This window comes from Colius striatus, chromosome 1, assembly GCF_028858725.1.
Source record: "Colius striatus isolate bColStr4 chromosome 1, bColStr4.1.hap1, whole genome shotgun sequence".
Classification (NCBI taxonomy): domain Eukaryota; kingdom Metazoa; phylum Chordata; class Aves; order Coliiformes; family Coliidae; genus Colius; species Colius striatus.
The window spans coordinates 112,672,972-112,699,154 of record NC_084759.1 but is presented as its reverse complement, the minus strand read 5'-3'; the positions used below and the strand labels follow the sequence as shown (position 1 = coordinate 112,699,154).

Here is a 26,183-nt window from a genome sequence, read left to right as displayed (position 1 = left end):
ACAACTTTGATCTTTTTGAAGAATGTTCTTTTGCTAATAGAAGCTTAACTTTAGTCATACAGTAATATATAGCAAATAAATAGAAAAAGCACAGTGAAGGATTTCCTGGGCTGCTTGTTTTTCTGGGGGTTTTCTGTTTTCTTTTCTGGCAACAGAAGTATTCGTAAAGCTGACGTGCTTGTTGAGGTAGCTGAGAGAGTTGCATCTCTTTTCAACTATTCCTTCATTGAATGGTAGGGATTCACAAAAGCTGTACAAGTGCAGAAGGCATGCCCTTATATTTTGATGACTGAAATTTGAAGGTGGAACATTTCTGTTTATCTGAATGTCAGCATGTGCAGGCTATCCTACAAGAAGGTCTAACAGCAAGGTGTTATTTTTGCTGAGAACTGTGCTCACCACCACTTGACGTCTGTGCCTGTACTTAGTTCTGGCTGGGCTTCTTGGATTGAGGGGACACTTGCTAGGTTTTATTTTCACTGGAATGAAAATACCCTCCAGATGGTAATAACCACTCTTTGTGAGACTGAATGGGTATAAGCTGTTCTTAGCTATTACAAAGGAGGGAAGGTGTAACTGGACTAAAATTACTGGGCTGAGGGGGAAGAAGGTCCTTTGGATTGTGATTAAGAAACAAGCTTACTTCTTCCCTAATTTAGGGAAGATTTGATGGTTATTGACTGTATGTGAAATCTGAGTGGTCAACTTTTGTTTGTGTTAGGATTAAGAGAGTCTTTGGACAGATTTGCAACATACAAAGCTTAACTAAGTTTCAATTTTCAGCTTACTTTTAACCAAAATAAAACCCCAACAAGCTTGGAAAACTTATGGCTAAAATGTAAATACATTTTAAAATATTTATAGCACAGTTCTGGAGAGACTGAGTTATGAAAATTTTCCTCTGTAATGCTCCTATAGATGTGATTCTGATATTTGTAGTGATATAGGTGTATAGAAGGAAATAGTACAGCTCTCGGAGGACTCCAAGTAGTTTTGATGTAGGCCAAAGATTAAATCCTAGTAAAATAAACAAGATTCATGTGATATGCACCATAACAGATAACATTCTGTTTTAAAAATATTATCTAGGAATCTGAGTATGGAGGGTTTGTCTATGTATTAATAAGCTATATTAGATGATGCAAGGAGGTGATTCTGTTAGGGGCTAATAACACAGACATAGTTAATAAAATAAGCAGAAACAGTAGTTAATACTTCGAAGAAAAGAAGATGTATCCATTTAGGCTAGGAAGGAGGTTGTCAGCTCAAGATACAGCCCCTTCAGAAGTATGTTAGTTTATTCACCTGAAAATAAAACGTAAAGCAGTTCAGTAGCCTCCCTGAGCTCAAATCACAACTTGATTAAGAAACAGCTGTATTTAACTGATGTGGTAATTCATGTCTCCTAAGCTAAATGTTTGGGTTTCCCTTCCTAGGTAGATGCTCTGAATGCTTGTTAACTTTCCCTATTAGTATTAATGTGTTTCGTTGATAAAAACAAAGTGTTGAAAGAATCTATAGATTTGCAGAGCTAGTCATGCAGTGCAACTAAGCTTCACATGGCCAATTCAATCTGTTTGTGCAATTTTAGCAGTGCCTTGTAAAAAATATTCTTTTGATCCGTTTATCAGTTGATATATCTCATATTTTTAACCACAGCTTGAGCACGTCCATTGCAGCCGCTATTATCCTTTCTGTATGACTGCCATTCTTTCAATACCAACGCTTACATCTCCTGTAGGATACTTGTAGAGACAAACTTGAAAAAAAAATACTCCCATTAAGCAAAATAAATTAAAAATAATATTAGGAGTATACTGGACACACTGTAGTCTTTAGTGCAAATCAAGAGGAGCTCTCTAAAAATTTGTAAGAGTAAAAATTGAAAGTGGGATGAAAATTAAATGGGGCTAAGCCAAATAATTGAAGGTATATTTGACTTGAAGGGTAACTTGACTGCAAATTGGATCTAGTTCAGAGCTGGCAAGATTCCCAGATTTCAAGCAGAGGCTTGAATGCTGCCAAACCCCTTGAAGGCAGAGCCTTTGGCCACAAAGCAAGACATATTTGGTCCCAAAGCGCTCGAGTTCTGATCTAGACAGTTACTGAATGTTTCTCAATTATTTTCATTATCATACTCAATCAAATTAGGAATCTTGGATATGGAAATAAAATAAGACCCAGATTATCTCTAAGGTACACTAAGCACTGCTTTGGTTCCTGTTCTTCCCCCACAATGTTTAATAACTAGAGGAAAGTTCAATCATAAGGCCACATCTTACCGTAAACTTGATAGTTGCTCTGAGCCAGCATTACTAGAAGGATGAACAATAATATCCTTTTTATCAACATGATTTGGGGAGGTTTCATTCTCTGTGCCTAGTAGATATGAGAAGTTACTGAGGGTTTAAAAGGTGTAGTTCAAATAGCCTCTTGCTTCCTGTTTAGGTTTATCTGAGCTATACGTCTGACCTGATTCTCTTTTCTAGTTCTTCTACTAAGACAGTTCTTCTACTAAGAAAGGGGTGAGGAAGCAATATCTCTACAAAAATCCAATAGGTTACACAGTTGTCTGCTCTCTGTGTGGCTGAAAATGAACTGCTTGATCAATCCATATTATATCAGGACTCCTCAGTGATTCAAAGCAAAGTATCTTTCACCCTCCTCTGGCTATTCTTACAGTGTAACAAACATAGCTGGAGATCTTTGAAAAATTTTTTTTAAAGATGCTTTTGCAATTGAGGTTTTGATTTTACAAGCAGTAATACAGCAGAGAAAAGGAATGCACAACAGTATTCTAAACTAAATCAATCCTTGTGTATTACTCTAATTCAGCATTAACAAATTAAGAAGCTGAACAAATTCACTTTTCCCAAGCTGGTACATGTCAAACACATGTCTGAATAGTGTTAATTTGCATTTGATTAATTTGCAGTAATCTACACTATGAGAGGTAATTGCTCCTACTGTTTAGTCTTAGTATCCTCACAAGACCAAGTAATTTGGGTTTGGATTCTATGTATCGTTTTTCAGCCTGTCCTTGACAACTTTTTTTCCCCAAAATTTCTAAAACCCTGAACTATTTAGCCAATGCTGAGTTTCTTCATAAACTTGGAACCAAACTAAGGTTAAACACAAACTTTGTATATAACAATTATCACTTCTGCTTTTAATGTGACTGGACGTATTCCTGTACAACTTAACTGAGGTGAATCTGCTTTAGCAGGGAGTTAGACTAGATGATATCTAGAGGTCCCTTCAACTCCTACCATTATGTGAAATGCAACAAAGTGCACAAATAGAAATGAGATCATACTGTGCTTTTGAAATTCTATGGAGAGGTTTAGGCTTGACATCAGGAAATATTTCTTTGCCAATAGAGTTGTCAAGCAATAGAACAGGCTTCCTAGAGAAGACGTCAATGCCTCAAGTCTGTTAGCATTTGAGTCATTTGGATGATGCCCTTAACACAATGTGTTCTAACTTGTGGTGAGAGAATTGGGCTAGATGATTGCAGTAGGTGCTTTCCAGTTGAACTATTTTAAATATTTCAAGCTTTCTAGGTAATATATATGCATATTGTGCTCTAACAAAAATCCAAACTATCAGCATTTTTTTCAAAGCAATGTTTTAGAAAAAATAGTTGACCAGCTTCCCTTACTTTTGCAGTTAGAAGTCTCTGGCTAAGTATGTGATGATCAAGAGAGCCAGTGATGTTTGTGAAAAACTGAAACAGCCTTACAAAAGTTAGTGTGACCTAAATGGAAAATACTTTGGAAAGAAAAATCTTTGAGTATAAGTGCACACACTGTGTGTTTTCCCCTTGAGACAAAATACTAGTACTGTAGACTGTGCTGTTGTATAGTGAAGACATCTAGTGGCTGAATCCATAGTTAGCTTAGGTAGTAAAGTCTTCATTAAGGGATACATTTCCTGGCAGTGCAATTTCTGCTTCTGGTGATGCTGAATTAGCCAAGTTTATACTAGGAATGTAGTAGAATGCAGTATTGGTACATAAGTTCTGTATTCTTGTTAAAAGAACTGTTTTGGGCTGAGCGCTATGGTACTGACTGAAGCTTTTTAATAAGGCAAGGTTTTATCTGTTCTCTATGGTGTTTTCTAGGTGGATAATTCCTTGTTAGTAACTTTGTGTTCATAGTTTGAACTGTAAGATGGGTACTGTTGTATGTTAGCCTTTCCTTTGGTGAGTATCAGGAGGTTGGGACATCACTTTTTTCTATATTAGCTAGCCAACAAGACAAGGGGTAATGGGATGAAGCTGGAACACGAAAAGTTCCACTTAAATAATAAGAAAAAATTATTTCACCATGAGGATGAGGGAGCCCTGGCACAGGCTGCCCAGGGAGGGTGTGGAGTCTCCTTCCTTGGAGGTCTTCAACACCCACCTGGGCATGTTCCTATGCGACCTGATCTAGGTGAACCTGCTTCTGCAGGGAAGCTGGACTGGATGATCTCTAAAGGTCCCTTCCAACCCCTACCATTCTATGATTCTGGAGATGTGAGGTCGGTGAGAGAGGCAGGAAGGTCCATGTATTCCCTGTACCACATACTGTATGTGAGTAATACATACTGTATGATTTCTGAAGATTTGTTACTCTGTAGTTTTAATAGTAAATATCTTGGACATTCTTCTATAATTTTGAGCCCCTTTCTTAAAAAGGCTTCAGCAAATGTGACTTCTATCACTGCTGATGTTGCATTACTTCTTTTATCTCCTTTCTGCTTAGGAGTATGGATTTTCTTGAGAATTTTCCTGAAGATAGCAAAGAATCTGAATTTTTCATGTTTTCTTGTTAAGGCTTTATTACCTCCTCAAGACATTCCCAGGAGCTCTTCTATTTTTGTGATACTATTAAGTTATAAATGAGATCTGAATGGTAACTTATTTTAATTTTCTAAGAAAATCAGACCTGTAATTCAAGACACTAAAATATTCTAGTTTTCTTTACTATCCTTTGAAATGTGCTTTAAATAATAAGTAGTTATAAAATAACGATTTATCAAAGGAAGGAATGAGAGTACTAATCTAAAACTGTATAACTGGGAAAGAGAGGAGCATGTACATTTAATTCAAAATGAGATGATTTGAAAATGGCAGAAAAAGATGTCACTGACTTCCACAATCTGCACTAGCTCAATTTTTTTTCAAAATGCAAAGCAGATGTTAGCTGCATCCTAACAGTCATCAAGTATTTCAAAAACTAGATCAAATGCACAATTAGAGTTCTGTGTGTGTTGGATACTATTTTGAGGAAGAGGCTCCAAAAATATGGAGTCAAATTTGGACCTGAGGATTGCTATTAACAGGAACTTTCTTCATCCGATTCAGTCCACTTTTTCATGTCTGTTGGTTCTTTACTGAATGCAAGCGTGTGTGTGTGGGAAAGCAATATTCTTTCTGTCCCACCTCAGTTTTTCTTCTGACAAGACCAAGATTGTGTTGTGGGGTTATATTTTCCCTGTTTGCATGTGGTTAGGCATTAGTCTCTAACCACATACAGACACAGCATTTAGATAGCGGGCTCCAGTAAGTCTACTGAAAATTACCTCTTAACCCTACGTGAAGAAGCTGTAGTATCTTAAAGGAACAACAATAACTTAGTGTTGTGGTTCAAGCCCAGCTGGCCATGAAGAAACATGCAACCATTCACTCACTAGCCCTCTCTATGCTTCCCATAGGACAGGGAGGGGGATCAGAAAGAAAACAAAACTTGTGGATTAAGATAAGGACAAGTATAATAATTGAACTAAAATAAAATTAATAATCTCAGAGCCTCCACCTTGTACTTTTACTTGAGATGTGCCATCTGCTTTTGACTGTGAAAGATGTGGCCTCTGCCACCCGAAGACTCACAAATTCCACTGAAGAGAAACAAGATCCAAGGAGAAGTGCTGTACAGCACAATTGCTCAGCACCTGCTGATGAATGCCTGAGCAGTGATCTGTCCGTCCCAGCCAGCTCCTCCCAGAGTTAACTAACCTTTGATAAATTGGGGAACATTATCATGAATCAAATTCTAAAGTGCAGACTGAGCATGGGCCTGGATGCTTTCACAAGGGGTGTCAGTTTATTCCATATAGATTTGGCTAAGAATCTCTTCAGGATTTTGCTATATATAAAATGCTTTATTAAGTGTAAGCATGGGTATGCTAATTACTGGATTCATCTTATTTCTGAAGCCTGTCGTTACCATGGTGGGAGGAAGTAACATAAAGCTACTTGCAAAGTAATTAGGTAAGGAGGTCTCACTGCAGTGAAACCTAATACTTAATTTGGGAGGACAGATTTAAAAACAGTTGAAGCAAACCAATACACGCAAAACTACTATTTTTCTTCCATCTTCAAACAGAACCATTGTATGACATCCTCTCTCCACTGCCTTGCTCCAAGCTAGTCTATTGGTTAGGAGAAAGTGCAAGGTTTCTGTATTTTCCTCAGGGACACAGTAGTTCTCATTGAACTAAAAGATCAGATATGAGGAAAAAGTAGAAGCATTCACTGAGAGATAGTAGAAACTTAATGAATGTGTACTCTTAGTATGTGATGGAGCACATATAATACAAGAGTACTGGGCATTTCACCGTGTTTAAGTAATCCTCTGTTTTTGCTTCCCCTTCCTATGTACTAGTAACACAGGAGAAGACATAAAGAGCTTATACTTAGATACATCTGAAGCATGAATAAATTTAAACTGCTTGTGGTTGTTTATCTCACCTGAATGCAGGCTTTGTACTCCAACTGATGCCAGAAATCTTTCTTGTGTTCTTCACCAGGTCTAGCAGAAATTTTCTAGCAAAATAGATTGTCTTTTGCATGATTAAATCTTCAAATGTTTCTGCCTCTTGAAACCTAAAGTGAACGTGGAGTTGGGACACTGAGAAGCTAAACTCAGACAGAGATAGCCTTTCAGCAACTGCATATTTTTATTTTATACTTAATATTCTATTTTATAGAACTGTATTAAGTATACCTAATACATAGACATTTGCGGACAATGCTCATCTTGAGGCTGCCCCCTGTCAACCCTGAGTGACAGTTGTGGTAGCTCTCTGCATCCCATTTCAGAGCCTGGACCTTTGTGCTTTTACTTGAAATGTGCCATCTGCTTTTGACTGCGAAAGATGTGGCTTCTACCACCAGAAGTCTCGCCAATTCCAATCCTCTTATAGAAAGAGAGAAGTGGTGGGATGGTAAAAAAAACCCAAACCAATCCTTACCTGACTTAAGCAGAACTGTGCAGGCTGTCTGTTCTCCAGTCTTTGCTGTCCAGGCTATGTAATGACAAATGTCAAACCTAATTATCAGTATAAATATGGCCTAAAAGCAGTTTGTGTACTTCATCCCACTGCACCTTGGATATGGGTTGAACTGCATGATACAGTTAGGAAAGTAATTTGTCACTGTCAGAATTTAACACAGTCTAATTACTAAACTTTAAATATACACTTCAATTCTGCAGCAGTTTCCACATAAATCCTTACTGATATGGTGATTTTGCAAGTATACATATGCCGTTTCAAAGAGGAATTGTCCACACAAGAAAACTTTACAGAAGGTTACATTTATTTCTATTCTGCTTTTCCATTTGATGTAAGGGCAACAAAAAGCAACTTGATCCTAACCTGTTATGACCTGAAAATGACTTAAAATTGAGAAAGTAATCATTAATTTGTGAGTCAAGACGTTGCGTGAATTTATCACTGATTCATCACAAAATGTCAAGCTAGATAAGAATTCAGGAAAAGGAATGTGTAAACAATTAAACCAATACTTGATAATTTTGATAGGCTGATAATATTTGCTCAGTTTTCATTAAGTCCCTAAGAGAAACAGATCAAACTGTGATTTTTTTGCAGTTTGGCAAGACCTGATTCTTAGAGAAAACCTTTCCAAAAAAGGCCTGAAGTATTAGGCGGCTGCAGGATCCTATACCTACAAATCATTTCCTGCAATGTCAAAACGTGTAACAATCATTGCACTTAGAGCTCAAGTGCAACAAAAGGCATAATTAGGGAATTTCTGTCACAATTAGGAAAGTAAACCAATTGACAGGAAACAGGAGTTGTGTATAACCAGTCCTGAAAGAGACTTCAGTGTGACTGTACAGATACGTCAACAAAATGCTTCAACATATAGCTTGGTATTACCTTAACCTATAACAGTATGTAGATTTTTCCTGTCACCATCTATTTCTAGTATCTTACATTACATGTGAAGTGCCAAACGTTCTTTATCTGCTTTCTTGGCAAAATAAGAGATCATGCATGAAATCTACAAAAAAGGAATGATTTTTTTTTTTTTAAAGGACCATTTTTCCATTAGCAAGTGAAAACTTTATAAAGTATTTATCTTCTGATAATATTTTAATATAAAAACTTTAATCACTTACTGCGGTCTTACTCTTCCAGCAGGAAGTCTTGTGGCACCACAGGGCACAGGTTTTTTCAGCCTCACTCTAGTATCTAATCATAAGTTCCTCACTTTTTTAAACAAAACCATTTCTGTGGCCACTTAGCATCAGTAAAACATCCCTGCCACCAAACGAAAAATAAAGCGTCTTCACTAGCCCAAAAGAGACTAAACTCTAACAGCATTATTACAGTGAGAAGCTTTGGTAAAAAAAAAATTTATTTTGAAAGTTAGACACAATCTTAAAATTGTACAAAGACAATAAGCACTCAAATTACACAGAGTTAGCAGTGAGTACAATGTGAACACAAGGACAGTGAGTTTTACCTCTCTTTATATGTAAATGTAGAGATTATCTGTGCTAAACTTCCAACTTTTTTTTGCCTTTTTTTTTTTTTTCCTGAAAACCACCTCATTGTGCTGCAAAATCTGGCAAAGAGCATTTCACTGTTCAGGTCAATAGAATTGCTAAAAGGGGCTCTGGCTAAAAATAGTCCTAACATGAGAATATCCCATACTTCCCAGAACCAAGTTCCTCTCTCTCAATCGAAAAACAGCTTTCCCTTTCATTACGTTGAATGTTTCATCTCTAGAGACCTGCCAAATTACAGGTTTCAAAATGCTTCAAAACTATTAAACTTGCTCGAGTTTTTCAAGAACATGCAAGCTGAAACTAATGTGGTGTATATATGTAAGTAGTCACAAAACACTGAATGTTCCTGTTTGTATTTTACTCTCTGAAATTGTTTTTCCAAGAAAAGCACTTTGGAGTAATTTTAGCTGTGAGTTGGCTAAGCTAATATAAGTACATGGTCAGAGAAGAAAAGATTTCTTCTTTTTCCTTTTTTATATTACATTTAGACCTTCAAATATATTAATGAAACCACTTGGCAAAAAGTATCCTTTATAGCTTGTCCTTATGTATGTAGAATGAAAAGCAAATATTACTACCATCTTCCCTTTGCTTCTGAAAGTACTCTTTGCATTGTTTTTTCCATGTATTTTCTGTAATGTTCTTGCAGAAAAAAGGAAAACTCCATCATGGAGACTGTCAAACAACTTCACCACAGCCTCTGTTCTAGGAGTTAGTTACTACTCAAGTTTAGATATACTAGAACTTAAATCATTTACCAGAACACTTCTGCTGTAAATCTTCTCTGAGATCAATAGCCATTAAACCAAGGTTACGCTCTATCCAATTTTAGTCGCACTGGCAAAATTATGCTCTGTACTTGAGTATTTATAGGATGCTGTTCCAAGACTGAGTGGAACCATTTTTACTTTTAAGGAAAATAACTATAACTGTCTTGCTGATTATCTGGATGATATCAACAAATATAAACTTACTTATTGTTCTTTCTAAATTGCCTGTAGATGCTTTTTCACTCAAATTATGAACGTTAAAATGCTTGATTTTCATAAGACCTGACTAACGCTGTGGTTTGTTTTTTTTAAACAAAGATATCCTCTTAAGACACTGGTGTCCTATAAACTGCCATGCATTGGAATTCAGTGAGTTTAATTCAAAATCTTGATAACAATTTGGAAGAAAAAAATTGGTTATGAGTTGTCAGCCTATGGCTATGTAGCCTATGGCTACATCTATAAGGCTCCTCATCAGGCTTGTGCCCTTGACAGTAATTCTGCATGAAAAATAAATTGGTACTAGAATATTTCCTGAAAATACTTAGAGAATTGTATGAATTCTGTAAATGGAAGCTCTGTACACAAACTGCTTTGTAAGTAACGTAAACTGCTGAGAAAGTAAGTGATCTAATATTTCTTTGCCTTATTCAGAATGACTGCTTTTTTAACAAAAAATGTTGATGTTGATAACTTTTATTTTTATACAAAACAGTATAAGTGAAAGTAAGTTGTTGTTTTGGTTTTGTGGTTTGTTTTTTTTTTTCAGTTCCGTAAGAGCCTATATTATGTTACTGTTAAGCTTTTCAATGTCTGTTGGTTTGTCAGTCAGGAAAAACATACAGCTTTGAATCCTATATAAAATCACACAATGGTAGGAGTTGGAAGGGACCTTTTAAGATCATCTAGTCCAATCCCCCTGCAGAAGCAGGTTCACCTAGATCAGGTCACATAGGAACATGTCTAGGTGGGTCTTGAAAACCTCCAAGGAAGGAGACTCCACACCCTCCCTGGGCAGCCTGTTCCACTGCTCCCTCACCCTCACAGTGAAAGTTTTTTTCTTGTATTTAAGAGTTGTGTTCCAGCTTCATCCCATTACCCCTTGTCCTGTTGCTAGCTACAACAGAAAAAAATGATGTCCCAACCTCCTGACAACTACCATTTAGATATTTGTAAATGTAAATAAGATCTCCCCTCAGTCTCCTCTTTTCCAGACTAAACAGCCCCAGTTCCCGCAGCCTTTCCCCATATGAAAGATGTTCCAGTCCCCTGATCATCTTGGTGGCCCTGCACTGGACTCCCTCCAGAAGTTCTCTGTCCCTCTTGAGCTGAGGAGCCCAGAACTGGACACAGTACTCCAGATGAGGCCTCACCAGGGCAGATTAGAGGGGGAGCAGAACCTCCCTTGACATGCTGGCCACACTCTTCTTGATACATCCCAGGATACCACTAGCCTTCTTGGCCACAAGGCCACATTGCTGGTTCATAGTTAGCTTATGGTTATGGGGAACAGCCTGTGAATCCCATGTGATCAAGAACTGAGCTAACCCACCCAAATTCACACCTTTTAAAACAAAAGCATCAATAGAAGATGGTATGATTAATGGAAGCCTGTTTTCTCAATACTCCATTGTTTTCTGTTTGCCTTAGTTCTAAGATAGCATTCATAACACTAAAAAAAAAAAAATTAAAGTAAGAATGTTGTTTCACAGTAATGAAACAGCAGCTGTGAAAGAACACTTTCCATTATTGTCAGGACAGAAAAGGCTATTGGCAGTGTACCTTTCACTTGGCTTAAAAAAATTCATAAAACAGTTCTAGCCCAAGGCAGTTCATGGTCTTAAGCCCAAGCTTGTGCAACAAGCAAATGGTATTTTGAAAGGCTTAATGTGATACCTAGGATTAGAGGGGAAAAAAAAAATATCGTTATTTCTGTGTGAAGTTCTAAACCAGCAACCAATATCATTGACAGGATCGCTATGATTGCATGGAATCCTGCTAGCTTCAACAGGGACCAAAGGTACAGCACTGTAACAAGTAACCATGTACTATTATGCATGGATAGACAGCCTTCTGCTTTTTTAGTTTTGCCCATTGATTCAAATGGGTCTCACAGCAGAAGGCTACAAGACATGATTATAATCGCACAGAAACCAGTTCTCAGCATGTGTGTAAATCTCAATCCAGCAGAAGACTCCTATAGAAATAGGTAGGGAAACAGCTATGTAAACAAAATAAGCAGGTTACCTTGTGTCTTTTTAGCAACTCCTTAGTATTGCTGTAAATATCTGGAACAAAAGAAGTGCTGAGAAACAGTGAAATCCTTCTGGGGAAAGGAAACCGGACAGAACAACTGCATCCACCTGAGGGAGCATGCTTACACCATTGTATCCACTAAGCAGAGGACTTCTGTGCTGCTAGAAGATGCTTGGCACCTCCCCAAACACAGATAATCTCAAGGAAATCTAGAGCAGGCAGGAGTTGGTCACATTCCAACACTTTACACAATACTTCCTCATTTTATTTGGAAACTTTATAGAGCACCTTCACGACTGGACTGTTTGGCATTATAACTAGGAATAGCTCAGTAACAGCTTACTAGAATTGGGGAAGGGGTAACATTATAGAAATTCTTACATTTCCTATTTTACTTTTTGAGAGTTCAGTAGATGTGGCCTTGGTGCAGAGTAAGAAATACAGCCCAGGTCTGTAATTCCAGTAGAGCTTCAAAGTATACACGGTTTCCTAATTGCGCTTATGGGTACTGAATAGCCTTTGCAGTAAATGTTTTGAAAACTATTTTAGCCACTTTACCTCCTCTGACTAAAAGACTGAGGACATAGCCAGAGATGTAGAGGACCTTCAGGGAAAGATGGAGGCATCTCTTGTGCACTATAAAAGCTTTCTCAACTCCATGATTTAATGTCTCCCCCACTCTCAATTTAGATTTAGCGTTCTTTGTCCTGCTAGTAAGAAAAAAAAAGCATTAATTCACCCACTCAGTAGTAAGATATTGGTCGATATTAAGTTTCACTTGCCAGCAGCTGCACTGCAAACCATGCTCAGTTACTGGTTTGTCTACTCAACTTTCAAAGATTGGCACTGACACTGAAGGGGATGTGTTAAACTGAGACAATGTAACAGGAGTTTGTTTTCCTTTTTTTAAAGTGGCACGGTAAACTTGCAGAACTCCTAGCTCTATGAGAATAGTAGAGTTTATAAGTCAATAAAAAAAGACCAGCAATTTAGGTTAGATAACAGATACATCCCCAGTTGCATCAAACAGGATAAGAGAGTATTACAGAAGAAAAATGATTCCTGTTTTAGAATGTAAACTGAACATGAACAGGAATTTGCAGTAATCTTCCCTCAACAGAGCAGTTCTATTTCAACTAACCATTCTACAGCTTCTTGCATTTCAAATGTGCAGCACTTCTTGGTAATTCACAAACAGGACACTGGACAAAGCAATCCACTGACACGATTAACAATCCCTATTTAGAAGGTGTTTAGAAGCACAGTTTAGGTAAGTGAGGTCCTCCATCCAAGTGTCTTTTTCTTAGCGTCTGTTACAGCGGGACTGAACGTGGATAAAGTTGTATGCCGGGTACATTCCCTACATTCATCATGAGTTCTACATCAACGTAGCTCTGAAGTCTACAGCAGGGTTAGTAACAGTTTGCGGCATACCGCAAAAGTTCACAAATAGATTGTCATTTCTACAATAATACAAAATAGCTTGTAAAACCAATATGTAACACTGTATATATGCATGAATATAAAAATAAACCACACCATCGATATGTAAAACTTCACAACAGTGATGAAAACAGTTTTATTCTCAACGGTCTTCAGTATTGATGAGTTGGTTCTCATTGTCGTACCCATCAGGCAGGTATGCTTTCCTTAGCTGGTCTGACTTGGGTATCGAACTGCCATTCTTGACATAGCGGGACAGGAAGGCCCGCACGGACGGATGATCAGCCTTCTCAAGGGGAATATTAGCTTCCAGGCACATTTTCACAAAGTCCTGGATGACGCTGGTTTTCTCTGGCTGGGCAGTACTGTTGCACTGAAGGGAGGCAGTCAGAGTCCTTTGCTTCTTCCTGACATTCTGCTCTTCAAACTCTGCCTTTCGCTTTGTGTGTGTTTTAGACTTGAGGTGGTCATTGATTGCAGACTTGCGAACGTGATTCAGAACCACGTTGCAGGAAGTACAGAAGAGTTTTCCTCCATCTTCGTGCAGCTCGCTGCCAAACTCGGTCACACGATCCTGAGGAGTTACGTACAAAGCAGTCTTTGACCGGTTACGTGATGGAGCAGACTTCACTCCGAATCGTTCCATTGTTGCCTTCAACAAATGTTACCTGAAAGACCAAAAAACCTCTTAAAATTGCTGTTAAAGTGTGCTAATGTTTTCAACCAAAGACTTCTGAATTCAGTGTGTTCAATACCCAATATAGTACTTATTGACATCTAAAAGATAGTTTCACCCATGTATTTTAAATGTAATTATTATTGAAGAGTTCTTCATCTTAAAGTCCAAAGACCTTAGGAGACTGAAGCTCCTCTTGCATTAGAGTAAAATACATTTTACTTTCTAAAACTGCAAAGCTCAACAGAATCCTCAAAACTCAATCTGTTCGTCACTGAACGTCAAATAAAAAGGCTTTTTGTGTTTTTTTTGACAACATTCTTTATCCTTTTCTCTTTAAGGTAAAGTCTGCTGCTGCCTTAGAATTTTCAACATATTTGGCAGTTTCTTAGTCACGTACAGTCACTGTTTTTTTGTTTACTTCCTGAAAATGTGTATTTATTCTCTTAGCAAAAGCTCAGCTGTCCACTCATTATGCAGGAAGGCCCTTACTGTAACTTACAAAAGTCAGTACAAAAATCAATCAGAAAAAAACCCCAAACTAATCAAACCTGAGCTTTGTCAGCACTCATTTGGGAATGCTACTCGCTTTTGCCCCAGCTACAACCATAAGACTGAACCTTAACTCAGAGTCAAAAGCAAATCACTTTGTCAGTGCAATGAGAGACTGCTGAAACGGCCTAATGTGAACAGAAAACTGCATATGCTTCATTGCAAAATAGGGACCTGTATTGTCAAAGACTATCACTTCTCTGAGGAAGGTAACATCACTAAGAGGGAGCTGTATACTTTCTAATATCACTCTAAACTACACTCTGTTACCAAAGCATGCCATAACCTAGTCAAGTGCAGTAACATCAAAGAGGACCTACATATCCTTGTTGTTGTTATTGAGAAATGGAGTAGCCGGTCTAAATCTCAGCCAAAATAATTTAAGTCCTTTTCAAAGCAAAGTTGAAGTCAAGAAACAGTTCTGTTCAAACCTGAGTTTTTCTGAGCAAAGTTGATTTTCATTACATTAACTACCCACTTCCTTAAAAAAACCCCAAAACAATGGGTGTTTCTTAAAATATATACATGTTTTGGCAAATACTTTGAGGAAATACAATTGGTTGCCTGGACATTTACTCATGGCTATGAATGACTCGGAAGAGTTTTATACAGCCTATGCTTACACAAGAGAAGAGAATACCTCTAGATGTACCATTCTCTGTAGTTACTTTGCTACAATCATGCAGTTTCCTGATGCAACATTTCAAAAGATCTGCCTTTTAAACACAGACCAGAACTTCCAAACTAACAAGTTAAGCTTGTTCAGCTCTAAGGACTGAATGGCGTTTCCGTTGTCCAGAATGCCTTTTACTCGCTCTAGAAATAAAGGAACGGTGAATTCCGTCTTTAATGTTGTATTTTTTCTTAAACCATTGCTACATTAAGGGATGTGACATCCTTTTAGAAAAACAAACAAGGAGACAAAATTCTTGCTACTAGTGACTTTCCTATTTGAATTTTTTGTTCTACCAGCAAACCTCCTTCCAGAACTGCTGATTTTTCAGCATCAATCTTGACTGATGCTGCACAACACTACAGACTGAGATCAAGAGTCTTTTTTTTAGCATTCATGGAACTTTCATAATTCTTTTTGTTGCTTTATGCGATTTATCCCCACGAGTTTCCCTGAAATCAACTGGAAAATAAGTCTTAACCTAGCACAAACTTGTTGCTTAAGCTCCTGAAACGTCAAAACAAATCCTGTACAAAACTAGGTGTTTGCACTTATGCTCTAGCAAAATCTGCAGGAACATTGTGAACAGCACAACTGCTGAATAACGGGAATTTTGGTGGGTTTGCTTTGTTGGGGTTTTTTTTTGTCTCAAGTTTTGGCACGGATTCTTTTGATTCTACTGATGCCTGAAGTACTTCTGGATTCCCAAGAGCACTCAGACAAGGCATCCAGAACAGACACCCGATCCCCCTGCGTTAAGCTCTCAAACGAAGAGGTGACAGCCCCGGGGAAGTCAACGGGTGCGCCTTGGCTGGCGAGTGTCAGTGGAGACAGCACCGCTCCGCCTGCGCGGGAGTTCCCAGCCAGCCCAAGGGGCGTTTCAGGTGAGAAGGAAAACAACTCCGGATTTCCGACCGCCCAACAGGTTTCACCGTTCTCCTCGCCGAGACCCAGAACTCGATGCATTTACTGCCTGGGATCTGGTCACCGCACGGACGATGCCGTTTAACCCGTGAGGGCCTCTGAGCCGCGGCGGGGTCCCCGCTCCGCCCCGCTGCGGGGGGCTGAGGGCCGGACCCGGCCTGGCCCGGCGCGCGGCGGCGGCAAACGCACCCCAGGCCTCGCTCACCACCCCGGCACGGAGGCAGCCGGCGGCAGACAGGTGCGGCCCCTCCCGCCCCTTCCCCCGCCCGGCGCGGCATAGCACAGCGGGTGTCTCCACGGCAGAGCCGAGAGGCGCCGCCGCCTCCCCAGACGCTGGCGGCCCCATAACCCCGTCCCTCGCCGATCGGCACTGGGACTCCTCAGGAGGCGGAGAGAGGCCGCCGGTGGGCCCCCCCGCCGCAGCGCCGCCCGTCGCGCCGCGCCCCGCTGGCCCCCACCCGCCCCCTGCCGGGCGCCGTTACCTGCTCTGGCCGCTCAGCCTCCCCTCGCCCCGCTGGCGGGCACCGCTCCTCCTCCGCGTTCCGCCGCTGGGCCCCGCGCCGCGGACCGAACGCGCCCCTCCGCCGACGGCCGCCGCGCAGCCAGCGCCGCGCCGCAGCCAGACGGACCTACCCACCCTGGCGGCCGCGGTAGGCGGGACCTAGCAACCCGCCTAACGACCGCCGCGCCCGCCCGCCGCCCGCCTCCTGCCTGCGGCCGCAGAGCCGCCGAGCGGGAGAAGCCCGTCAGTGATTGGTTGTCCTTGTCCCGGGAACGCGGAGATGGACGGCACTTTTGTCCAATTAGAAATAGGGGGCGGGTGCGAGGGCCGTGATGGAGACGTGCTCGGGCCACTCAGAGTGCGAGAAGGCGATGGTGCCGTCTGGAGGACGGGGTCTTTGGCCAGTCGCCGGCAAGAGGCGGCGGGGGGCGGGAAGGGGTATGACAGACGAGATGGGCGGCCAATGATAAGCGAGGGACAAAGTAACGAAGAGACTTCTGCTCCAATCGAAGGACGCTTCGGCGGTGCCGGATGGAGGACAGTAGCCGGAGGTCAAAGGTCACCAGCGACCTCCCTCGCCGTCGGCCGTTGATGGACAAGGCAGCTGGTCCAATGGGCGCGCGGCGGGGGGGCGTGGCCGGACGTGAGGCGGCGGGGCGGGGGCGCATCTTCCGGCGTGGCGGGGCTGGGCGGGGGCAGGGGGGCGCTCGGTACGCGCAGGGCGGCCGGAGCAGCATGGCGGAAGACGAGAGCGATCAGGAATCAGAGCGGCTCAGCGAAGAGCTGGAGGCACTGGTTGCACCGGGCCCCCCCGCTGGACTGCCGGCCCTTCTCCACAGCCAGTATTACTGCCGCCGCTTCTGCCAGGTGAGCCTGCCCCGTCCCCCCGGCCCGCGCCTCGTCCCTCCCCCCTGCCGGCGGGGATTGGGCACGGTGGGGCTCCGGGTCCCCCCTGTCCCCTTGGGGCGGAGAGCACAGGGATAACGCGGTGCCGGAGCCGCGCAGCGCTCCGCGGGGCGGAGGTCGGGCCGCTCCGTTGGCGGCCTGGGGTCAGCGCCGGGGCAGAGCTTGGTGCTAAGCGAGGAGGTGGCCTGGCCCGCCCCGCTCCCGGGTCTTTAGGCAAAGAAGAGGGATGGAGGCGATGTTTGTCCATCCGCGGGGGGCTGGCGCAGCGTGTCCCCGGCCTGGCCCGAGGGGAGGGTGGAGGCCGGGGCAGCCATAGAGCCGGTCTGGGGCTGGCAGGGAGGGAGGGAGGCCAGCGTGGGGGAGGGAAGGCATCTCGTGGCGAGGGGGCGGCCTCGGGCGAGGAAGAGCCGCCGGGGGCGGCTGGGCTTCTGTGCCGCGCTGGGAGCCTGCGCCGCGGCCGGGCCCAGCGGCTGAGGACACGTGCATCGGAGGTGCTGCAGCCAAAACAATTCCGGGTGGCCTTGTTGGATCTGGGGAGTTGGGCGGGTTGCGGAGGGAGGAAGAGCGGAGAAGGGCCTCGGAAACAGTTCCCATAACGGTGGCTGAAATAGACCGGGGTATTGATGTGTTTTTTGGGTTTTTTTTTTTCTCCCTTGTATCTTAAAACAGTATTTCCTGCCGGACCGAGACTCTTGTGTTCTTTGCAGCCTCTTTATATGTGCCTTGCAAAGTAACAAGCAACAACAGGTTGCTTTTTCTAGTTGCTTTCATCAGCAGGTGTTGATGAAACATTAGTTTATGCTGGATGTATTTCAGACATGCTGTTTGCTGTTTTCTGAAATGCAATCTAGAGTTTTTTTTGCATTGGAAGCATTTCATCATTTCGGCTCCTTACCTAACCACTGCGATTGTTTCATTTAAATAAATTTATGTCTCTGTTCTTATTCTTCTTGTTTTACTATTCAATTAAACGTCTGTTTGCAATGTGATTTACTGTAGTATATGTTGAAAGTCATGTTGGGTAGCATACTGCTCAATAAGTCCACAGGTTGCTTTTTGGCTTTATCTGCCCTGTTGTATTTTCTGTGTTCTGTGATATCTCTAGATTTAGCATGTGTGAAAAAAAATCATAAAGCCAGTAAAGGAGAAGAATTATGGTATAAACTACAGTTATAAAAAAATCACAACCGTATTTGATTAAGCTGGCAGGTTGTAAAGACATTTCCTTCTGATAAACAGAGTTTTATCTTAAAGTTTTCTCTCTACACTTACTGTACTTTCAATTCCTTGTCTTAAGGAGGAAGTGCAGGCAGGGTGATAGCTTCATATTCTAATGGCAGTCACATTTCCCAGACAAAGCTGGGAATTAGGGAACAGAAGAGGACACCACCAGGGAAGGAGTTTTCATAAAAAATAATTGTGTGTTGATTATTACTGGTAGAGTGTCTAAATCATTTGACCTTGGCTTCTCCTGCAGTTTCTTTTGCATGGAAAGATTGCCAACCCCTCTCCCCTACTTTGTTTTGTTGAGTTTATGAACTCTCCACATGGGCAGCCAATGTTCTGAGTATATGAAGGGCTCTGTTTCTTTTTTCTTAAACTTTCTTTTTAACATTGCACAGTTTAAATAATCCTGACGCAAGTGAGTTAACATATTAACACTTTGTCTCCAGGGTTGTTTTTTTTCTTGTTTAAATTTGACCTGATATGATCAGCAGTTATGTGCTCACTTGAAACAGCATCTTCCATATTTTGTTTAAGGATATCTTTTAGCAATGAATTCTACTCATTTAGCTATGCTTAATGTAGTGTACTGGCATGAAAACCTATCAGCACTTTGATATTTGTGGTTTGACAACAAATGAAGTTGTGCATATTGCACATTAGCTCATTTACACTCATGAGATTGACAGCAGTGTAATTATACTGATCTATATATACCTGTACCTATACAGGGCCAATAGGTCCTCAGCCTATTAAATAACTGATGAAGCATATTTACGTTTGTTCTTCAGAAAGTATTGTAAAGTTTACATTGCCTCTTTCTCCTAACATATATTGTAAACCAAAACTTCTTGCTTGAATGTCATGTTGGTTTATTAAATTTAGCTGCTCTCTTTAATTTTCCCCAGATGCATCTTTTTTTTAGTGCAGTTTTTCCCTTTCTAGTTGTTGTCAGAGCCTGTTGCTTTGTACTTTTCTATCCAGATCTTCTGAGAGTAAAATTTGTTTGTTGTGCAGATCAAACCTTTCCACCTCATTCTACTCTGCAGTGATAACACAATTTTCCTTGGCTTGGTAGTTGTTTAGCACTTCTAAATGCCCTACTTTGTCTCTTATGTTCCTATTTTTGTCAGAGTTGAACAGCTGTTGTAGAAAGAATTGCTTAGTGATAATACCATGAGTTTTACTACCCAAAAGAGATGTTTATGGGTTTTTTCAGAATAACAACCTATTAAAATATATGTCTGTGCATCAGTCATAGTGATGAAACCTCATGTCCCTGGAAAATAATATTGTTTAGTTTGCTTATAGTTCTGCTACTCTGTAAAGTATGCGCATGTCCTCATCTTACAGTAAGAGCTACAAGAAAAGTGAAGTGTAAAGCCTTTTTGATCTGTAGAGATATTTTCTTTTGGTAGAAGTCTCTTCACTCATCTTAAAGAGTAGGAGAGTGGCTTAGACCTTGAAAAGCATTGGTGTGTACGTATCTTTTCATCCTTGAAATACATTAGGAAAATAAAATATTTCCAAAACCAGCCAGATTGAGTACTCTTGAGGCCTGGATTACTGCAGCTGAACTTCAGATAGTAGATTAAAAACACTTAGAGAAGATGTCTGGTTTATCAGAGCATTTACCTGAAAGATACATGATACAAGACAAAGTCAGAATATGGAGTCTCTAAACCCCTGTGTTAGTTTCTGGGCTCTGTTTTTGTATTGTAGGTGTGTGTGATCGTACAGAGTTGTTACAACCGGAATCTTCCAAGTGGAATGAAATGGTTTCCTAGGTTGTTATTTAAGATGGATGACATGGGGAAAATTGAATAAAGATTTCTGTGATTGGGAATGAAAAGAGACAGTTGGAAGATAAGTGTGCAGCTTATGCATCTCACCAGCTGTTTCTATGTTACTTTCTGAAAATTGCTGATCTGACATTTCTTCTTGTTTATGAGGTTCACCGTGTGTTGAAACCACTTATATGGTGGGAAAAGTAAATCTACTTTTCTCAGCTTTGGCAAGCAAAACAGCAAAGTATCTGTACCTACTTTGTAGGTGTAAAGAGATTTGCAGACACATTTGGGAAAGCTTTATGAGTTTTGTCTTATGTTACACGTAGAATTTGAGAATCTTTCATGAGATTTCTCAGGGGCCACAGCTATTGAGAGGTTCCCGTGTGAATGAAATACAAACTATGTGAAGGGCTGACAAAATAGCATTTGGTTTAAGGATGGAGGGACTGCTTTTATAATTAGAAGGGTGAATTTCCAAATTTACTTGATTTGAGAACAGACCTTAATGACAGGATGGAAAATGGATATCGATTACTTTGACACACTTGAAATGAGTGTCGTTTTTATCAACTAGCTTGAGATTGCATTTCCTCTTCTGAATCTTTTCTCATAATTTTAAGTACTGTCAAAATATTAGAAGTTACTCCCAGTATTTCTGTAGTTGTCCACATGACTGCATAACTCTACTAGGTGTTCTTTCATGTTGTTCAGTACTGACTGAAATAAACATGAGTCTGATTTTAAAATGACAAGATAATGCTGTGAGAGCTAGCACTACTTGATCTACTCCTATGGTGGCATCAGTTTACGTCCTAGGATGATCTGACTTCCTGAAATAAAGATTGCCTAGTTCGCTTACATTAGTTGTTGGCATCTTGAGTCACTGTTGGAAAAATAATTCCTGGGTTTATGAATTCGAAAGCTAAGAATTAAAATTTAGTAACACACTAGAGAAGATAGTGTTTCCTGAGTTTATTTTAGTAGACAAAAAAAAATACAGGCATGTATGACTCAACCGTTGTTTGCGTTGCTTTACGGGGATGAAGGTAGAAAGGTATACAGATCTTTGAATGTTTGTTCTTCTGATTTTGGGATAAATACATTTTCAGACTTTTTGTGGTGTGCTTAAATTTCAGAGTGCTTGCTTTTGACTCTTACTTTGAATTTGAAGTCAGTAGTTGTTAAGCTGCTTTTATTTTTAAAAACTGCAAACCAAGCCTAACCCAAACGTTAGGTTATGCCAGACTTTTGTTATATTTTGGACCGTTGGAATCCATATGTGATCTCCAGATGCTATTTTAAAGTTTAGCTGTGGAAATCTTGCTCATGTGAGTATTAGTAATGGAAGATCATCTCTTCTGTTTCTTTGAACCTCATTTGTCTCAGAAGGTGGTATCTGTAATTTTCAACCACCTGTTTTCTCTTGTAGTGGTCTGTAGTTGTCTAGGGTTCTTTTACATCTTCCTGAAAAAAAAAATATTCTTGTTAATGGCTCAAATTTTGAGAGCATTGTTGAAAGTCACATTGACTGACTTGACTGATATTTTTGGGGTTGTTTTTCAATGCGTGACATTGCTAGTTACATCAAAACTTTTAAAGGAGAAGCTATGCATTGCACTTCTTAAATTTACCTGTGTGTCACAGAATATCATCAACTTTTTAAATTTTAAAATTAGCTTTTTGTGTTTCCTTTTTACTGTGTCTTCTTTTATTCTGTGCTCGATTGGTGAAAACTAGCATATTGAATTTACTATTTAGCAATTTAGTATTGTGCTGCTTGAGATTTAAGTGCAGTTAGGGTTTAAAAGGAAATGCTTACAAAACAGCTGTAGAAAGCACCAGGTCTTGTTTGCTCTCAAGCTCAATGTCAAGTGTGAGCCTTCAGATCTTTTGAGGATTACCTGTCGGCAAAAAAGAGTGTTCTGGGTTAGGTAGTGGCCGCTCTTCCTTTTGGCACTTGATGACAAATGTGATAAGCCACAGTCATGCTAGGCTAGGTTGTGGTATATGTACTGTACTAGTTTTTTTTTCAGTCAACTTCTTGGGAGGATTCACAATACCAGTTGATTTGTAACCTCTTTATTTTCAAATGGGTAAGCTGGAGGAGCAATGCTCGTCATTTGACATGATAAATTTCTCTTATTCACACACTCTTCCCTTGGTACTGACTTCTCCCCAGCTTTTGTGCTTGTGATCCTTTTAGCTTTACCCTAAAAGGTTATCTCCCTATTTTGAAAGTGGGATAAAGGTGTTAAGTGTTTTTAAAAAGGAAGTGTTGCACAAGTGTACAAATATTTTGTATATTTGTTCTTTGGAATGTTTTTTCTCCTTCCACTTTGAAACTTTTCTGTTTCACACTCTCAAACTTCTTGGTACTGCTGCTTCTACATTTTTTTATGCCTTGTCTCAAAGTTTAGTTTTTATATGTGTTGTACTGGTATCACTGGTCATCTGGATGTGTGTGTTCATGAGTTTGTCAGTTCCCTCATATATAATGAAAACAATTGTTTATATTAGTTGACTTTCACTCTAGGGAGGAGTTAATAAATAATGAGGAAGAATATTAGTACTTTTCAATATAAATAATAAGTGATAAAGTCTTAAACAGGCATATTTACTACAGTGCCAGGAGTAGCCAGAACTGCTTTTCTAGAATTAATATATAGTTAGTTTTCACTGTTGTGCAAGTGGAAGGCTGTAAATATGTGTGGAAACTGGCTCTAATGGTTGCTAAATGTAATGGGTGTATGGAACCCAGTCCTACATGTTGCTCTTGCCTCAAGCAGGCTGAAGAGATAGATGAGATTTCACTGATTAAGGGTGAGGGAAATCATTTAAGGGTAGAACTTTTGGCAGAAACTTGTCTCAGAGGATGTGTCATGCTGTTGCTGGGTGATGTTTTTTCTTCTGCCAGAAATGTGATTGTGTTTGGTTACTCCTTATGTAATATTCAGACATGAATTGGAATAAAGCCATTGCTTCCATACTTTCATTTTTTCTTGTTATACTGCATAAAACCATTTTAAACTTGTATCTCTTAAATAATGTTTTATGTTTCCGTAAAATCTTATAGTTTTTTCCACTGTCTGCTTGGATAATGGAATCTATTTTTGTAAGGACACAGTTACCTTGTTTGTATGTGTAAATGGAACAAAGTGCTCCAGATCCAGTAAACAGGTTAAAAAGACAGTTTTAAGTGTGAGTCTTTCTTCTGGTTTCCAGGTGGGGTAAATTTAGTGCTACTCAAGTTCTCTTCTAGATCTGAAATTTTGTATCCAAACCGCTCTTAAACTTCTGTCTAACAGGCAGCCATAGTTGGCATTGGTTTTAATTATGAGTTTTAATTTTCAGGAAACTATTTTTTTTAACATGCTTCTTTTTGGTTCATTCTATTCTGTGACAACTGTTATATTTGCTTATTCTAATAAATGACAACCACTGGGTTTGCCAATTAGCTTTAATTTTCTGAAAACTAAGAACAGAAGTCCTCGCGAAGCTGTTGTGGTTTTTTAATCCTGTGGTAACTTCCTTTACTGTTAAATCTCACAAAAAGTTATGGGAGTAACTTCGTTTAAAGTCACAGTCCTGAAAAAAAATTGTGATATTTTTTTCTTTTTAATTTCTTTTTTTGTTGTAGGAAGGGACAGCTGTAGCAATGTCACATAAAACATTTGTTTCACACACCGTATGTATTTGTTTACAAATCTAGCTGTGTGCTTAGAAACTTCTTATAGGAGACTGCTAAGTTTGGCTTTGCTTTTGCACTGAGTAGGACACATCTGAATCATAGGTTTTCTTCTTAAGTTACTGTCACGTGAGGGATGAGAGCTTGACATTTGCCTATCAAGAGTCCCTCCTGGGGACTTTCAATGAAAGCAGTTTTGCAAAGTCAAGAGTTAGAATTTGGTTTCTGAGCCACAATTTCATAAGGTTGATAATTTATGAAGGCGACAGATATAACAGATTTGAGATTCCTGTTGATAAATACACTTACTGCAATAGTGCTGATACATGATAAAAATGCCAGCGTTACTTATTCTTCACCACAGAATGAAAAGTGCAATTCTTACTGAGAAGGTGTCCCTGTCTTGGTGGAGAAAGGGGAGTACAGCATGTCAGCTGTCTCATCTGGGTCTTGGATGTCTTTCTCCCTGCTGCATCTTTTTTTCCTCTTTAAGTTGAGAAGGGTGGAGTGAAAACTCTCAAAAGGCTAAAAAGCTCTATCTCACTCTCCCTGAGGACTTCTATACTGAACACTTACCTCCCTGGGGTGACGGTTACCATGATTTGGGGGGAGAGTTGAGGAACATAGTCATGTAGGTTTAGCATCTACCTAATTATCATAATTAAGGGTGTCAAAGGGATGCTAACTTTGATATTACTATTAGGCAAAGATCTCACTCTGGTCACTGTGGCCTTGCTGAAACTGTCTGGAAGCTGTTTTTCATAGCCAAAACAGGGATTATGTTGCCTTTGAAAGGCTTCCTCTCTCAACACTTTCTCCCTCTGGCACTTATAACCCTTTGTGTGTGATTCCCAAAGTACTGAAGAAGGGTAAGTAGTTTATTGGTGTGGGAGAAAGGTAAAGTTGAATTGATGGGAAGTGTAAGAAAGATGCTTCAGCCTCCCTTCAGTATCTTACTGAATGAGAAAGGGTAGACAGAAGGTCTTGCACTCTCTTAATGGATGGTAGTAATTTAAAAGGTAAGAATAGACTGGGGAATAGTGGATGGAGAGTCTTGAAGTATATAAAAATAGTACCATAGTGGAATTCTTGAAGGGAATTGTTGCAGAAAGTCACTATGTCATTTTTTGACTTACTTCATTATATTGAAATTAGTGTGCTTATTAAAAAGGTACTGGTAAACATTAAGTAAAGCATTTAGGACTGAAACAACATACTCTTGATTTTCTGAAGTGCTATGGTGACACAACTTGAAGACATGAGAGTGAACATAAGCATTTTCCTTTGACTTTTGTTTTTGTTGAAAAATATCAGAAGGGGTAATTTTTTTGTTGTTTTGGGGTTTTTTCTTGTTTGTTTCAGGTGTTCTTTTTGATGCAAAACTTGATCAATGTTCTGTTTTACAGTACTGTTTCAAAGCATGGCATGTTGAGTGTTTTGGACCAAAAAAAAAGTTTCTGTTACAAAAAAGATATTCCATGAGATGACTTAGACATTGAAGTATACTCTGGATAGAACTGTAAAGCGAACATGTGTATTCCCCTGCCCCACCCCCCCAATAGTATGTATGTGGAGTGTGTTTTGGAATTAATTCCATACTTAATTTAGATTCCATTCCCCCCATTTTTTGCCAGTGATTGTGGCAGGTCTGCTGAGAATTGACCAATTTTAGATTTTTGTAAATTTTTTTTAGCTCCTGGGACTGACAAATATATGGCTTCAGGTATCCATACTCAGGAAAAAAAAAGTATGCTATTTATATTCTTCCAAATTAGTTGTAGGAGAGGAGGTGGGGCTGTTTCTGGGATTCTTTTGTGGATACATTTGAGTTGCAGACCAGCTGTCTGACTAAAACAATGTGGCTGTGAGGTCTTCTGTACTGCCTCTGGTACTTCTATATCAGACTAGTGGGCCAGTTCAGAGAGTTGATGCAGATAGTAACTTAAGGCTTTTTTGGGGAGAGAGGGCTATTCTCTCC

General features: G+C 40.1%; 2 protein-coding genes across 2 annotated transcripts in view; one reads left to right on the top strand and one right to left on the bottom strand.

Annotated features, from left to right (window-relative positions):
- Positions 1–10,254: 10,254 nt before the first annotated feature.
- CGGBP1 (CGG triplet repeat binding protein 1) lies at positions 10,255–16,721 on the bottom strand. Its single transcript, XM_062003396.1, has 2 exons — positions 16,581–16,721; positions 10,255–13,941 (listed from the first exon to the last, which is right to left on the bottom strand). The coding sequence occupies exon 2, from the start codon at positions 13,917–13,919 to the stop codon at positions 13,416–13,418; it is 504 nt and encodes a 167-aa protein (XP_061859380.1). The 5' UTR covers positions 13,920–13,941; positions 16,581–16,721; the 3' UTR covers positions 10,255–13,415.
- A 565-nt stretch (positions 16,722–17,286) lies between these two features.
- Positions 17,287–26,183, top strand: part of ZNF654 (zinc finger protein 654) — a 37,549-nt gene continuing 28,652 nt past the window's right edge. Inside the window, exon 1 of the mRNA XM_062003382.1 lies at positions 17,287–17,467. Within this exon, the coding sequence (XP_061859366.1) occupies positions 17,336–17,467 (132 nt within the window). The 5' untranslated portion in view covers positions 17,287–17,335. The remainder of the gene's footprint in view (positions 17,468–26,183) is intronic.